The sequence below is a fragment of the Adiantum capillus-veneris genome, chromosome 28 (assembly GCF_014529385.1).
Source record: "Adiantum capillus-veneris isolate H3 chromosome 28, ASM1452938v2, whole genome shotgun sequence".
NCBI classification, from domain to species: domain Eukaryota; kingdom Viridiplantae; phylum Streptophyta; class Polypodiopsida; order Polypodiales; family Pteridaceae; genus Adiantum; species Adiantum capillus-veneris.
The window spans coordinates 78,164,280-78,177,488 of NC_140958.1; the positions used below are offsets into that span (position 1 = coordinate 78,164,280).

Here is a 13,209-nt window from a genome sequence, read left to right on the forward strand (position 1 = left end):
CTTTTTAAGGAAAGATGTAAAACACATCCCATTTCCTTGACCAGTAAAAGATTCAAAGAAAACATTAGACTCACGTTGAGCTTCTGAAGCAAACGCTTCCTTTCATTATCCAAGAATTTAGGTTTTTAATTACAAAGGTTGGCTTTTATACCCCAAGGTTCAAATAATGGATTTCTAACTATTTGGGCTCAATAAATACAAAGTTGACTTTTATACCTTAACCAAAGTTGAGATAATGAATTTCTAGCTATTTAAGCTCAATACAAGGCTTAGAAACTGCATATGATTACAAACTTGGATGCCTTCAACCCCCTTTAGAATCATTGACAATCAATAGTATTACAACGGCTTTGGACTTTGCAAGATTTTCCAATGATACAAAGAGATTTAATACATTCAATTGGCTCTAAAAATGAGTGGCACCCCTTTTGATGCTCGTTCTATTGCTCTTGTTAGCTGAGCAACTAACATTCCCCCCTTCCTTGGCGCTACCTTTCTTTGTGCATGTTGCTCAAGATCCTGTTGGTATCCGAGGCGAAGTTATTTATCTCACTTGACATAAATTGCATGGTGACTTTATTTCTTTGATGAAGTGCGGAGTAACTAACAAATCTTGCCCATAGATTGGTGATGATAGGGCCAAAAGCATGGGTTAAAAAAACACATTAAAGCTGCATCCAACCAACTCCTTACATAAGCTAACCATGCCCCCCTATATTGAATCCCTTGCCATGTGTGCATCTCCTTGGATAGGGGCCTCAACCCCTACACCCATAAACTCTTTGCCATACTAGACCATAGGCTTGTTGTTGTAGGAACATTGCTCATCACAATACAATACCATTGTGCAAGAGAGAAGACTTAAACAATAACCAATGCCTTGGAAGAAGCCAAGGGTAAACCAGAAGGGAAATGGGTTCCAAATATGATTATGCAAGCTCAAAAAATCTACCATGGCCGTATTAGTATATGGTCGTCGTAACTAACACAACCAGCTTGTTAGGCGGAGCTAGCTCAAGAAGCCTATGCCATAAACAAGGTTGGCAAACCAAGGCATCTTCTTTGCTTTGTTCTTATAGTAGCTTAGCACCTTACGCATATTGGTGCTTAGATGTAGAGGTTTTCATTCATGGAACTCTCTCTCTCTCTCTCTCTCTCTCTCTCTCTCTCTCTCAATCAATTTTGTTTCATTTGTCTTTCCGATAGACGGATGACATACACACAATGTACATTTGATTTGTCTCATAGGCCGATTTCGGCCTGACATAGACGTTAAAAATCTTTCTTTTCTTTCTTTTTCTTTCTCTCTCTCTCTCATAGCAACATACAAAGCTACTATACACTAGTGTGTAGATCCTTTGCAAGGCTTTTGACCTACATGGTTTTGAGCCTTTGAGGGAGAAACATAGCAAGTTTAATAGAGAAATTATGAGAAAGAGCTCTTAGGTAATATAGTGAGAGTCTTAACTACATAGGTAGAGTAAGCAGATTGTTTTGACCAATAGTTAAAGAAACAAATACGAGGTTAAAGCAATAGTTAATGAGCAAGCAAGTAGATAATAAAATCTAAACAAGTCAATATTCTACAAGAGAAGTGCACTTTTTGCTAGAGTGAGTTTGGAACAATTGTAAATTTAGATGGTTTTATTAAAGGCATAAGAGGCTTACAAGAACTTCATGTTGGCTACTATCATTAATTGTATGCCATTTCAACCTCACTAAGGCTTTTGCTTTCAACAAAAAAAGCTTTCAACAGGTGAAAGGGCAGGCCTGTCTGATATGATTTTTTGAACTCCAAGGTGATTGCCATGAGGTTTATAAGCAGAAATGACGGTGGATTTTTGTCGTAGGTTTTTCAAAAGTTTTGATCACTAATTCTCCTCCCAGCTACGAAGTGTTACCTCAACTTGGGAAGAAATTTACTTCGTTTTCTGACCCTACAATACCATTGTCAAAGTAGAGCTCAAGAAAATAAGAGTATCCAAAAATTTATACTTTATGGATTTTAATTGACACAGCTAGCAACTGCAAATGACCGACTTGATCAAGAGACTTTTGAAGTGAAAAACCAAGGTAAAGACTCACGTTGGCATTTTGAAACAGAAAATTGAAAAGCCAAGAGTTGTGCCCTAGATGGAAGGGGGACCATTCACAAACTTAAATATATCTTTCTAAAACAAAAAGTTGAAAAAAAAGTCCATGAGGCTCTTCATTAAAACGAATAAAAAATAGGATTAAAAAAATTATACGTGTTGCATGGCATGTTTTAACAAGCCAAAAAGAAACTACGATCTATGCAGACCAGTCCTCATATGAAACAGATACAGAGATATATCACATTTTTACATAAGAGGCACATATATAATACAATTTTACATAGATGCACAGATATATTACATTTTTACATAGTGCACAACCCCCACCAAGGTGACATCAGCTAGCTGTTGTCGCATTGCAACACAGTTTTATAACAAAAATAGCATACTGTGAACTGCCTTCAGCCTTCATCATGGTTTCCCCTCCTCAAGCTTTTCAACTTGTTTTGCTGCTGAACTTCCCTGGCGACACATTCCACAGGCATTCTCAACTCGCACTTCCTGATGTTTCCCTTTTCTCCTCCCATGTGTTTTCTATCTTGATCGAGATACAACTTCGGTGTCCGGTGGTCACTTTGAGAACCCGACCACGTGTTGTTGCTAGAACCAGGAAACAGCTCCATTGAATGACATTTGAGTGTTATCTTTCTCATCTTCTTTTTGTAAGTTTCTGGAGTGCGTCTGGCGGATGGTGGCACATTTCGTGGCATATGGCAACGGGAGCACAGTTTTGAGGCTGTTAGAGGTTCCCTTGGAGACACCTTTGGTAGCAAAAGGGGGGACCCTTTGCATCTGCCAGTAAATCTTGTAGCTATTTTACATGATAAAGACTGATTTGGTACATTTCCAGCAGATGGTATTTCTCGGAGCTCCTGTCTCCGTTTTACGAGCTTCATGCAAGGCTCTTGTTTATCAGGTTCCTGTCGCCTCTTCACAGCTTTCACTGAAGAGCCTGAATTGCACTCCATCCGTTTCCTCAACTTGTTCTCTTGAATCTCCACAGTGCTCTTTACGTCAAGATTTCTCAAAAAGGAATCTGCCCTTCTATTCTCCCTTTGTCCATCTAGTAGCCACCTGCATGAGACTTCACTGTCAACATGACTGCTCCTCGGGTGGAAAATTAGACAGCAGCTAATTCCAATGCAACAATTCTCGTAAACAAAAATTGTTAAGTGCCCTGTCAACATGCATTGAGGGATGCATATGGAAAACTTTAACAAACATAGAATTACGTGTTGCAATCTCAAATAAGCAAGCAAATGTCTGAACAGAAGTAACCTAATACTAGCCTGGTAAATGGACACAATTTCGATGAGGCTGTTGATGGGTGCAAGCCCAAGGAGGTTTCGAGTTCACCTGACAACTCAGCTCCTGAGTTGATTCTACATCGATTGGTGATGTTCTCTTGCATGACTTTCTTCAGAGATTGTTGCTTTGCAGTGTTTTTCACTCTTGCATATAAGAGCAGAGGGAGGAGAAGGCTTCAGCCCCTGAGTGAGGTATTTCAAGTTCAGTGTGATTCTCTCTACCTCCTTTAATCTGCCAAACTCTAGATCAGAGTGTAGCTGTATATCACCTCCATGGATAGTAGGAAGGGAGATGTATCGAGGAGGATTCTTCACAAGAGGGGTGAAGAATCAATCTGAGTGTGGGGGTGTATACACCATTGGACGGTGCACCACCCTCGGCAAATGCGTATAAAACTCTGGCAACAAGACCAGCTAGATCCAATGATCCATCCCTTGTCTCCACTTGTACAAATAACAAAAAACTCTATTGAAAGTAAGGGGGTTCTGTGCCAAAACTAGACTAGCCTCATGTGATGTCTGAAACTGAACCCCGTAGCATACTCTCCCCAGCGAGGAGACCAACACAATCCTGGGAATAGGGGGCGAGAGTAAGGCAGCTCTGAGGAAGTCTAGAAGCCTCTAATGTAGCCACTGAACTGTGAATGAGCAAAGTGTATCTCAAGGGTGCATTCAATACGCGTATTTATCAGTCTTCCCACACCATACAATAAATACCATACCGATATTCGGTACTTTGCGTACTGGTTGTATTTATACGCACACATACTGGCTGAACCATCAATGGTTCACACCTGCCGGGCACATCCACAAAAGTGTCCTCACTCCCTATTACTTGTACTTGGGAGGTACCTAGATTGACTGGACGAAATGCTGAACTCTTAACACCCCCCAAGGAGTTGGAGTCAGCAATCTGCAACTATAAGGTGAGGGTTTTGTGGACGAGGATATCTGCAGCAAACAAATCTTTGAGTTGGAACAGTACGCAGCTGCTATAACATCCAGCCACTACCCTCAGAAGACGTTCAAGAAGCATGAACAAATGCCTCACTACGAAGTGGTATACGACCAACATAGCAAAATAGGCGCATCAACTGACAAGCCCTCAGGTGCAAACCATCTTTCACAAGCATGCAAATAGGTTGAAGAGTATGAGCCCATGTCATGATGCAATCAATCCAGAAGCATACATGAATATCACAGAGACATACATCTCATGACCCATCTCAATAGGGCACGCAGTCATGGCATGGCAAGATAGATCAAACATGTCAAGCCTCCTCAAAGGTAGCATAAATCTGATACTAAACATGTCTGACCCGCAATGTCAATGGCATACATGAAGATATGTTGCCTCTCATGGCTTGCCTCTTGGGAGAGGCTCTGCACTCTATACAGAATCTATTAGCACTTGCATAGTTACAGAGAATGGCCATTTTTAAGTCTTCGTTCCCCGTTTCCATTTCACCTCCCGTTGCAAATCCCTGTTCCGTGTTTCGGGTGTGAGTATCCATAATAGGGAATGGTGTTTCATGCCCATTGCCAATTTGCCATTCCGGGTAACTATGATTAGGAGGAAGAGGGGCGACTGTTGAAAATAGGGTTGCACGGAAACGCACACAGCTTGGAGAACACGAAGGAAGCTCAAGGCACAACAGAGAGTAGTTACTTAGTGTGCAATTGAAAGATAAGATAGCCCTAGAGTGATGGGCGTATATACAATGCACGGGGAAAAAAACCTCCTAGTGAGGGAAACAATGCCCTGGCGGTCCTAAGTGTGTTCACACACATCACTACCACATGTATATGGTAACAAATCCCCCCTAACAGTGATGCGGTGAGCGAGAGCTGGCATAGGGAAGTGTCATGCCCTGAGGACAGATCAGTCCACAAAGGGGAATAAGCCCAAAGCTTTGCCGAAAGCTTCAAACTTCTCACGAGACAATGCCTTTGTGAAAAGGTCTGCGAGGTTGTCCTATGTTGGCACATAAGTTGTAAGGTCCAGCGGAAGTGAATGTTGATAGCGCTCAAGATGAGTGCTTCGAACTTTGCTCAAGGGTTCCTTTTACTTGCGGAAGGAAGAGCCTTCCGTTCTTCCTAGAGAGAGCGTCCAAGTGCAATGATCACAAACAAAGTGAATGCTACTGTGAATGAAAGTGCTAAGAATGAGAGAGAGAGAGAGAGAGAGAGAGAGAGAGAGAGAGAGAATACGACACCAGGCAATTCTCAAACCCCCCTCCAAGGGTCCCCCTCTATGGCGAGAGAGGTCTACGCTATAGATTATACGAATCTCGTACAATGGTATAGATGCAATGGACTTGCCAATGATGTCGATGACAACGATGGCAACAACAAGGACTCGCTGAAAACTGAAAATGCTAGGGCTGATATGCTGAAATCTGAACACGCTGATATGCTGCTGAAATCTGGGACTATGTCGGTGACGACGACGATGGTGACGACGGCGACGAAGAGTAGCAAAACGCTAGGTGCTGAAATCTGGAAACTGCGGCGAATTGGAAACGCTGGCTGATTGATGAAATGATGAGGATCTGCTAGTGGAAGGGTGAGATCTGCGAGGCTATGGGCTGATCTGCAAGTGTTGATGGCTGAAAACCAAAAACGCTGGCCTGCTTTGCTGGTGGTCAGGAATGCGGGAGACTAAAAACACTAGGCTGGTCTGGAGCTTGCAAAAACGCCAGAGGTTCTTGTTGGCTGAAAATGTTGGGCTCTCTGTCGGTCTGCTGAGGAGAAGCACTACAAGTTGGATAACTTCTTCTGCTACCTCTTCTGCTGGAAATGAGCGCCTCCACTTCTTATATAGTGAATCCATGCTGGTTCGAGCATGCTCCCCTACAACCCCACGACCTTGAAAAATGGCATAAATAAATAAATAAAATGCTAAATAATGCCTGGCCAATCTACAATGCACGGTTGGGTTTATGAAGTGGAAAAGGCTAATGATAGGTGCTACTGGGTTGTGCAATCAGAGGTATACAACTACTCTAAGTGCCTGGACATGCACGGCTTGCGCACAGGCTCATAAAAATGCCAGAACACTTCCTAGGCTACCTGAACCCTAGAACCAGGATAGTTTGTCCACATGCAGTTAAGGTTAGCTCCGAAGGCCCCACTCTCTATGGCGAGAGCGGTCTACTATTGATTGCACAAATCTCTACAATGCTATGGACTTGCCGACGATAAGGATGGCGACGAGACGGGCTGAAATCTGAAAACGCTAAGGGTTGAAATCTGCAAATGCTGAATTCTGACTCTGTCGGTAACGACGGCGATGACGACGATGCGACGACGACGTGCTGAAAACGCAGATGCTAAAATCTGCAATAGCGGGCTGAATCTGCAAACTCTTGCTGATCTAACCGTGCGGCAAGGATCTGTTGCGGGAAGGTGAGATCTGCAAGGTTTGGTGGGGTGCTCTGCGGTGTCTATACGCTAAAAACTGAGAACGCTGAAGCTAGGGGTACTTCTGTCGCCGAGGAACTGCAAAACGCTAGATGCTCTGCTGTCCCAAAAACGCTAGGGCTGGTTTGATGTCTGATGCAAAAACGATATGGATCCTGTTGTTAAAATCTGCTAACGCTAAGCTTGATCGACTGTCTGCAAAACGCTCGGCTGGCCTTGATGAAAAACGCTAGGTTGATCTTTGGTATGTTGGCTGGAAAACGCTAGGTTGTCCGCCGGGGATTGCCAACATCCATCGTGTCAGATAGAGATCCTAGAATGACCACTAATTTTTGAAAAGGTCTCTTTAAAAATCTAAAAAAAAGATTGAATTTCTCTTCAGCCTATCAGTAACAACCAATTTTACGATACTCGATCTACTAAAGACTTATTTTACCAAAGTAGATCAACGCTCACAATGGGAAAAGTACTTACCTCTTGTAGAGTATCCGTACAATAATTTTGTACATACTTCTACGAGAAAAGCACCTTTTGAAATAATTGAGGGAAGACCTAAACGTCCCTTGCTACTTAAAAGTACATGGGAAGATCTTCGTTGCCGATGACTATAGCCGTGACCTACAAAAATCTTTTCAAAAGGTTAAGGAGGCTATATCCATCTCTCAACAAAGGCAAAAAGCTGTTGTTGATAAGCACAAAAGGGCCTTAACGTTCAAAGAAAATGATTGGGTCTTACTTAAGATGGCTTATCAACTCAAGTTGCCCAACCATTGGCTCATACACAATGCTTTTCATGTGAGCCTACTTAAGCCCTACAAAGGAGAGCCACCAAGTGAACCAATTATTGAAGACCCTCCAAAAATCGAAGACCAAGAAGAGGTGCTACAACCGCAAGCTATCCTTCGGCATGAAGACAATGTACTACGACATGGTAAGATTATCCGACGATATCTTATTAAGTTCAAAAATTATCCTTTTGAAGATGCTAGATGGATGCAAGGACTACAGCTTAAGGATAGTATGAACCTTGTCAATGCTTACAATGCTACATTAGAGTAAGCAAGTGTACAAATTTCTTTTAAATGACCAATGTTTTTGTCTTATAAGACTAGTTCTCTTTTTATTGTGCACAAATTTAAATAGTATGCATGCTTAGAATCATGTTTGTGATGACGACGTTTCTCAAACACCAAGTAGAATTTGTCACTCTACTTGGGAGAATGAAATGGACTAAAGAGCAAACATTCTCCCAAGCACTCATCGACCTTGGAAAGATGTCGTAGGGTAAAAAGGGATCCTCTACCCGCTAACCAAGATTGACTAATGACTAAGGCTTTATCTCTTCTACCTCATAGTCGAGCACAACTATGATTTCAAGAGAGAGGTAATGTCATAAAATCTAATATCTAACCAACCCAAATGATTTTCTCACATTAAATTGATCATTTAATGTGGGAGAATAAACGGGAACAAGGGTTAGAATATAAACATGTGCTTTCAGATCTATCTCAACACGGGGCCAATGGTAAAGGGGTCCAAATGAGAGATGGTCTGTCAAAGAGCAAGGCTAGCTAATGGAGCTTAAAGACCTTAGGGTTAGCTTTATTGAAGACCTCCAAAGGTTAGTGTTAAAAGTTCTTTGACCTTAGGTAAGCTAGGGCTAAGCTTGAAGTGGGAACCCGGCCCAAGCTTGAGGTGTTTGTCGTGCTTGATGACTAAGGTGCTTGATGACTAAGATGCTTAAGGTGCTTGTCATGCTTGCCGACTAGGGAACTTGAGGTGCTTGTGTTAGGTGCAGCGGAATGAATGTTGTTTTTTTTTCAAGATTAGTGATCTTTATCGCTCAAGGTTCCTTTTAGTTCTTAGGGAAGGAGAGAGCCTTCCGTCTTATGGAGTGTTATGATCACGAACAAAGTGAGTGGATTGTGCGTGTAAGTGAATGAGACTGAGAGAAGGAGAGAGAAGAGATACGACACCAGAGACGTTGTAAACCCTCCTCCGAAGGCCCCACTCTCGTCGGCGAGAGTGGTCTATTCTTTGATTGCACAAAGGTGTACAATGCGTATGCAATGGACTATGCAACTTGGTCTATGCCGATGACGACGACGATGACGATGACGATGACGACGACGACGACGATGGCTGAAATCTGAGATCTTCTAATCGCTAAGTTTCGGGACTGTTTCGGTGGCTGAAAATGACTGTTTTGGCTGCGTTTTCTTGGCTGAAAAATGAGGTTTCTTAGGGCTGAAAACTGATGGTCTTTACAGGCTGAATCTGCTACACTTTAGGTGAATAATGCCGGTCTTAATTTGCTGCTGAAATCCAAAAACGCCAGGGGCTGAAATTGGTCCTTCTGTCGCCGGGCTTCTGCAAATGCAAAAACGCTAGGCTGATCTGCTGTGTCATGATGACGCAGGGGCTGATCTGCTGTGCACAAATCGCCAAGGCTGATCTGATGCAAAAACGCTAGGTCTTCTGTGGAGAAAACGCCAGAGTAGTCGCGGGGGTTGGTCTTGCTGAGAAGTTGCTTGTTGAGCAAGGTGCTCCTGCTGCCTCTTCTCCCAAAAAGTGCTAACTTGGGTTTGCTTATATATTAACTTAGCAAAATTGCCCTACCTACTTTTGTAAGAAAGTCACTTAAAAATAATAAGTGAAAATACCAATAAATAGGAAAATAGGCTAAATGCACTCGAAAATTCCCCTAACTGATGCTAATGGATTCTGATGGGAATTCCGATGATCATGCTGTGTGCAACCGGAGGATATGCATCTATGCTAAGTGACTGGGCATGCACGGTCTACCTACTTTTGTAGGAAAGTCACTTAAAAATAATAAGTGAGAATACCAATAAATAGGAAAATAGGCTAAATGCACTGGAAAATTCCCCTAACTGATGCTAATGGATTCTGATGGGAATTCCGATGATCATGCTGTGTGCAACCGGAGGATATGCATCTATGCTAAGTGACTGGGCATGCACGGTCTACGAATAGACTCACAAAAGTGCCAGATCACTGCTAATCTAACTTGATCGGACTGACTGAACCCTGCTGTGGTGTAGCTTGTCCACGGACACATAGGGTTGGGATGTGTCACGTGACAGCTTGTGGAAACACTACCCAAGCTTGAGGTGCTTTGTCATGCTTGCTCACTAAGGTGCTTGGGGGGTAAGGTGTCCAAAAAGTCAAATCCCATCGCTACGAGAGAGAGGGCGAGCCCTAAAGCTAGGGGATGAGAGAGAACACACACACGCTCACCAAGGCAAGCTTGGCACAAAGAAAGCAAAAGGGACACTTGTCAAGCTCCTCCTCATGTTGCCCTCATCGTGTGCCTAAAGCCTATTGGTTGGCCTTCCAAGGGGTCCAATGATAATTTAGTTCTCTCTCTCAAAGGGGAAAGGGAGACATTTGTCCCAACCATATGTCATCATCTAGGACAAAGAAAAGGGACTGCCCTGTAGGCAGAGCATAGACTAATATATTGGGAGGAAAGTAGCATAAAAATCGGTACGTTTCGGCCCTCAAACTCACCCACATGTATCTAGCACGATCATCTCTTTGTACAATGTGTAGAAGAGGCTATAGCTCTTTGAATGACATTGCTACTCCCCCCAATTTTCTTCTCCCATGCTCAGATCTCGTGTCAATCCGGCAAGTGGCCTCCATCTATATCCCATCACATGTGGCATCATCTCTCCAGAGGCCTAATGAGTCTCTGAATAGAATATAATGTCCCTATCCCAAGAGCTATCCTCAAAGGCGCCCACATCCAACCTATAAGATCCATTACAATTCCACGTTGCCATCTTCAGTATGGTCCGATAGGTCTCACACCATCATGTATAGCGACGCTCTACAATCACCACCCGACAATCATTGTAGAAGGCCATCTTTCCCTTCTCCCTTGCTATTGTAATCTCTAGCATCACCTCTCTCATGTGAGACAGTTGCGAGAGGGTGAGATCATCACCCAAAAAAATACATGTCTTCTTGAGGGTTGGCCTCTTCTTCAAGAACTCCTCCAAGGAGGGGAAATGTAGTATGAGAGCTCTATCCTTTGAGGACTCTCCCAGGCATTCTCTCCTCTTGCCCACCCTCCATGCCTTTGTGTGTGAAGGCTTCTCCATCCCCATCATGGACATGAGGCTTGTGACCTCTTTTTCAACATTGTTGACATCCTTGAGGCCGGTGACCCTCACATGTAAGGCAGATACCCACCTTCTTTGCTCTTCTTTGAGAGTCGGGTTAATGATGGTAGGTGTAGAAGACGCCTCTTACCTTTCCCTTCCACTTGTTTGCTGCCTCCACTTTCTGTTTTGGTGATGACCTCGACCCAAGATGACTTCTTTTCCTCCTCCTTGATGAACCACACTTATTCTTTGATTGCATTCAGCTCCTCCATCACGGAAGGCTGACATTCCCCTTCTTCAAGTCGCCCACTTTTGGCTTAAAGAAGCTCACCTTGTAGATTTCGGATGATGGAATCTTGGACGACCACAGAGAGAGAGAGAGAGAGAGAGAGAGAGAGAGAGAGAGAGAGAGAGTGCTGACAAATAACTAAGGACCTTGCAAGCATGCTGGTTACAATGGTGAGAGCAGGTGCACAAAGATGTGACAAGCAATGTTAGTGCTTGAGTCAGCTCAAGATAAAGACGCACAATTGATATGTAAGGCGTGAGATTCCACACATACAGACACAAGTATAAGTCATGGCAAAAAAAACAAGTCCATGACATCCTAACGATCTTCAAATCAATAAAGAAAGGGCAAGGTCTTAGAACCACCCTGAAAGTATGTGGACAACCTTGAGTGGAGTGAAGGGTGGCCAATCCAAAAGCAACCGCCACTGCACATTTGAGTGCAGCAAGGAAATAAGCATTGCACGGCATCTTAAAAATGAATCCCGTCACAAAATGTGGACGCCTGGCATCTATAATTTTCCTTCTCAATTGCAATTTTCCTTGTCAAAAAGTCATAACGTTGCACGCAACTATAATTATCCTTGCTCTGTTTGTGACAAAATTGCAGAGAAGTTCTTGATCATTAAAAAGATGCAGAAAAGTTAGTGCTCTATATGTGAAGAAAGAGATATAAAGCAGCCATAACACTGGCTTCACAATTGGACTAAGAAGGGAGAGGCAAGCAAAGATTCTGAACCAAGTTACTGCTATTAGGATGACATTTGCCAGGGTTATCATACAGTTTAAACGGATCCTGGGACAGTAGGCTACACTTTTCACAAGTGGAGAGGAGAGAGCATTGGACATTAACTTGGCCTGTGTGTCTTAACTTCTAAGTGATCAGGAAATAATCAACTGGGATAATATTATGCACCTCCAAATGGTTCCTACGTAGCATTCAAATGATATTTACACTATAACGCTTTAAATCAAGTCGTGAATATAGCTAGATTTGTTTCTCTCCCAAAAGTTTAAAAAACCACCTGCCCATGAAGCAAACAAAAGATACAATGCTTAGTGATCGAAATACCTTTCCCAAAGTCTTTTAGCTTGATTGATGTGTTTCTCCAATGCTTCTGAGCACTAGATTAAACATGTAGAGAATTTCAGTTAGCTGTATTCCTTTCATCATCGATAATCAGTTCCACCGAACAATCCAATGTTTAAAAAACAACTGAAAATTTATTTCCATCCCCCCCCCCCCCCCCCCCCCCCCCTCTCTCTCTCTCTCTCTCTCTCTCTCTCTCTCTCTCTCTCTCTCTCTCTCTCTCTCTCTCTCTCATATTGTCGTCACATTGTACTGCTTAGTTTAGGATCCCGCAGTATTTATATTTTGTTATCCTAGTTTAATTTATTTTGTTAATCTGACTTTGTATCAGATACACCGCATTGTAACTTTCTGGTCTCATAGGTCACTTTGGCCTTTTGAAGACGTTAATATAACATTTCATTTCATTTTCTCTCTGTCTCTCTCTCTCTCTCTCTCTCTCTCTCTCTCTCTCTCTCTGATCCAAAGTGTCCTGTCCTGGGGCAGCTCGCGCTGTGCCTGAACTGCCATCAACTATTGATCCTCCTCAATCTCTCTCTCCAACTGCTTTGGTGCCTCCTCTTGACATCTATAAAGGTGGCTTCCACAGTCTTTTCAGATACAATCACTTTTGAGTGGAAAGGGGTGTTGCACTGGCAGAGGATTGTGGTTAGGGTAGACCGAACTAGTGCCTTAGATGCCATGAGATGGGGCACTTGGTGAGGGATTGTCCTAGAGGGTGACAACAGAAACAAATTGGTTGGATAAGTAGACAATCCTCACAGCCACAACAGACACCACAGAGCTCTGCTCAGCCGCACAACCCCGTGCAGAGTTAGCAACAATGAGTGCTCTACAACAACACAGTGTTGAACAGACTCAAAGATAGAGAC

At 43.1% G+C, this 13,209-nt stretch overlaps 1 protein-coding gene across 2 annotated transcripts in view; it reads right to left on the reverse strand.

The window, feature by feature from the left end:
* Positions 1–2,212: 2,212 nt before the first annotated feature.
* Positions 2,213–13,209, reverse strand: part of LOC147420727 (uncharacterized) — a 99,319-nt gene continuing 88,322 nt past the window's right edge. For both annotated transcript variants that reach the window (XM_086503928.1, XM_086503927.1), the window contains 2 exons: positions 12,320–12,372; positions 2,213–3,170 (listed from right to left, as the gene is read on the reverse strand). In XM_086503928.1, coding sequence (XP_086360054.1) covers positions 2,498–3,170; positions 12,320–12,372 — 726 coding nt within the window. In that variant the 3' untranslated portion in view covers positions 2,213–2,497. The remainder of the gene's footprint in view (positions 3,171–12,319; positions 12,373–13,209) is intronic.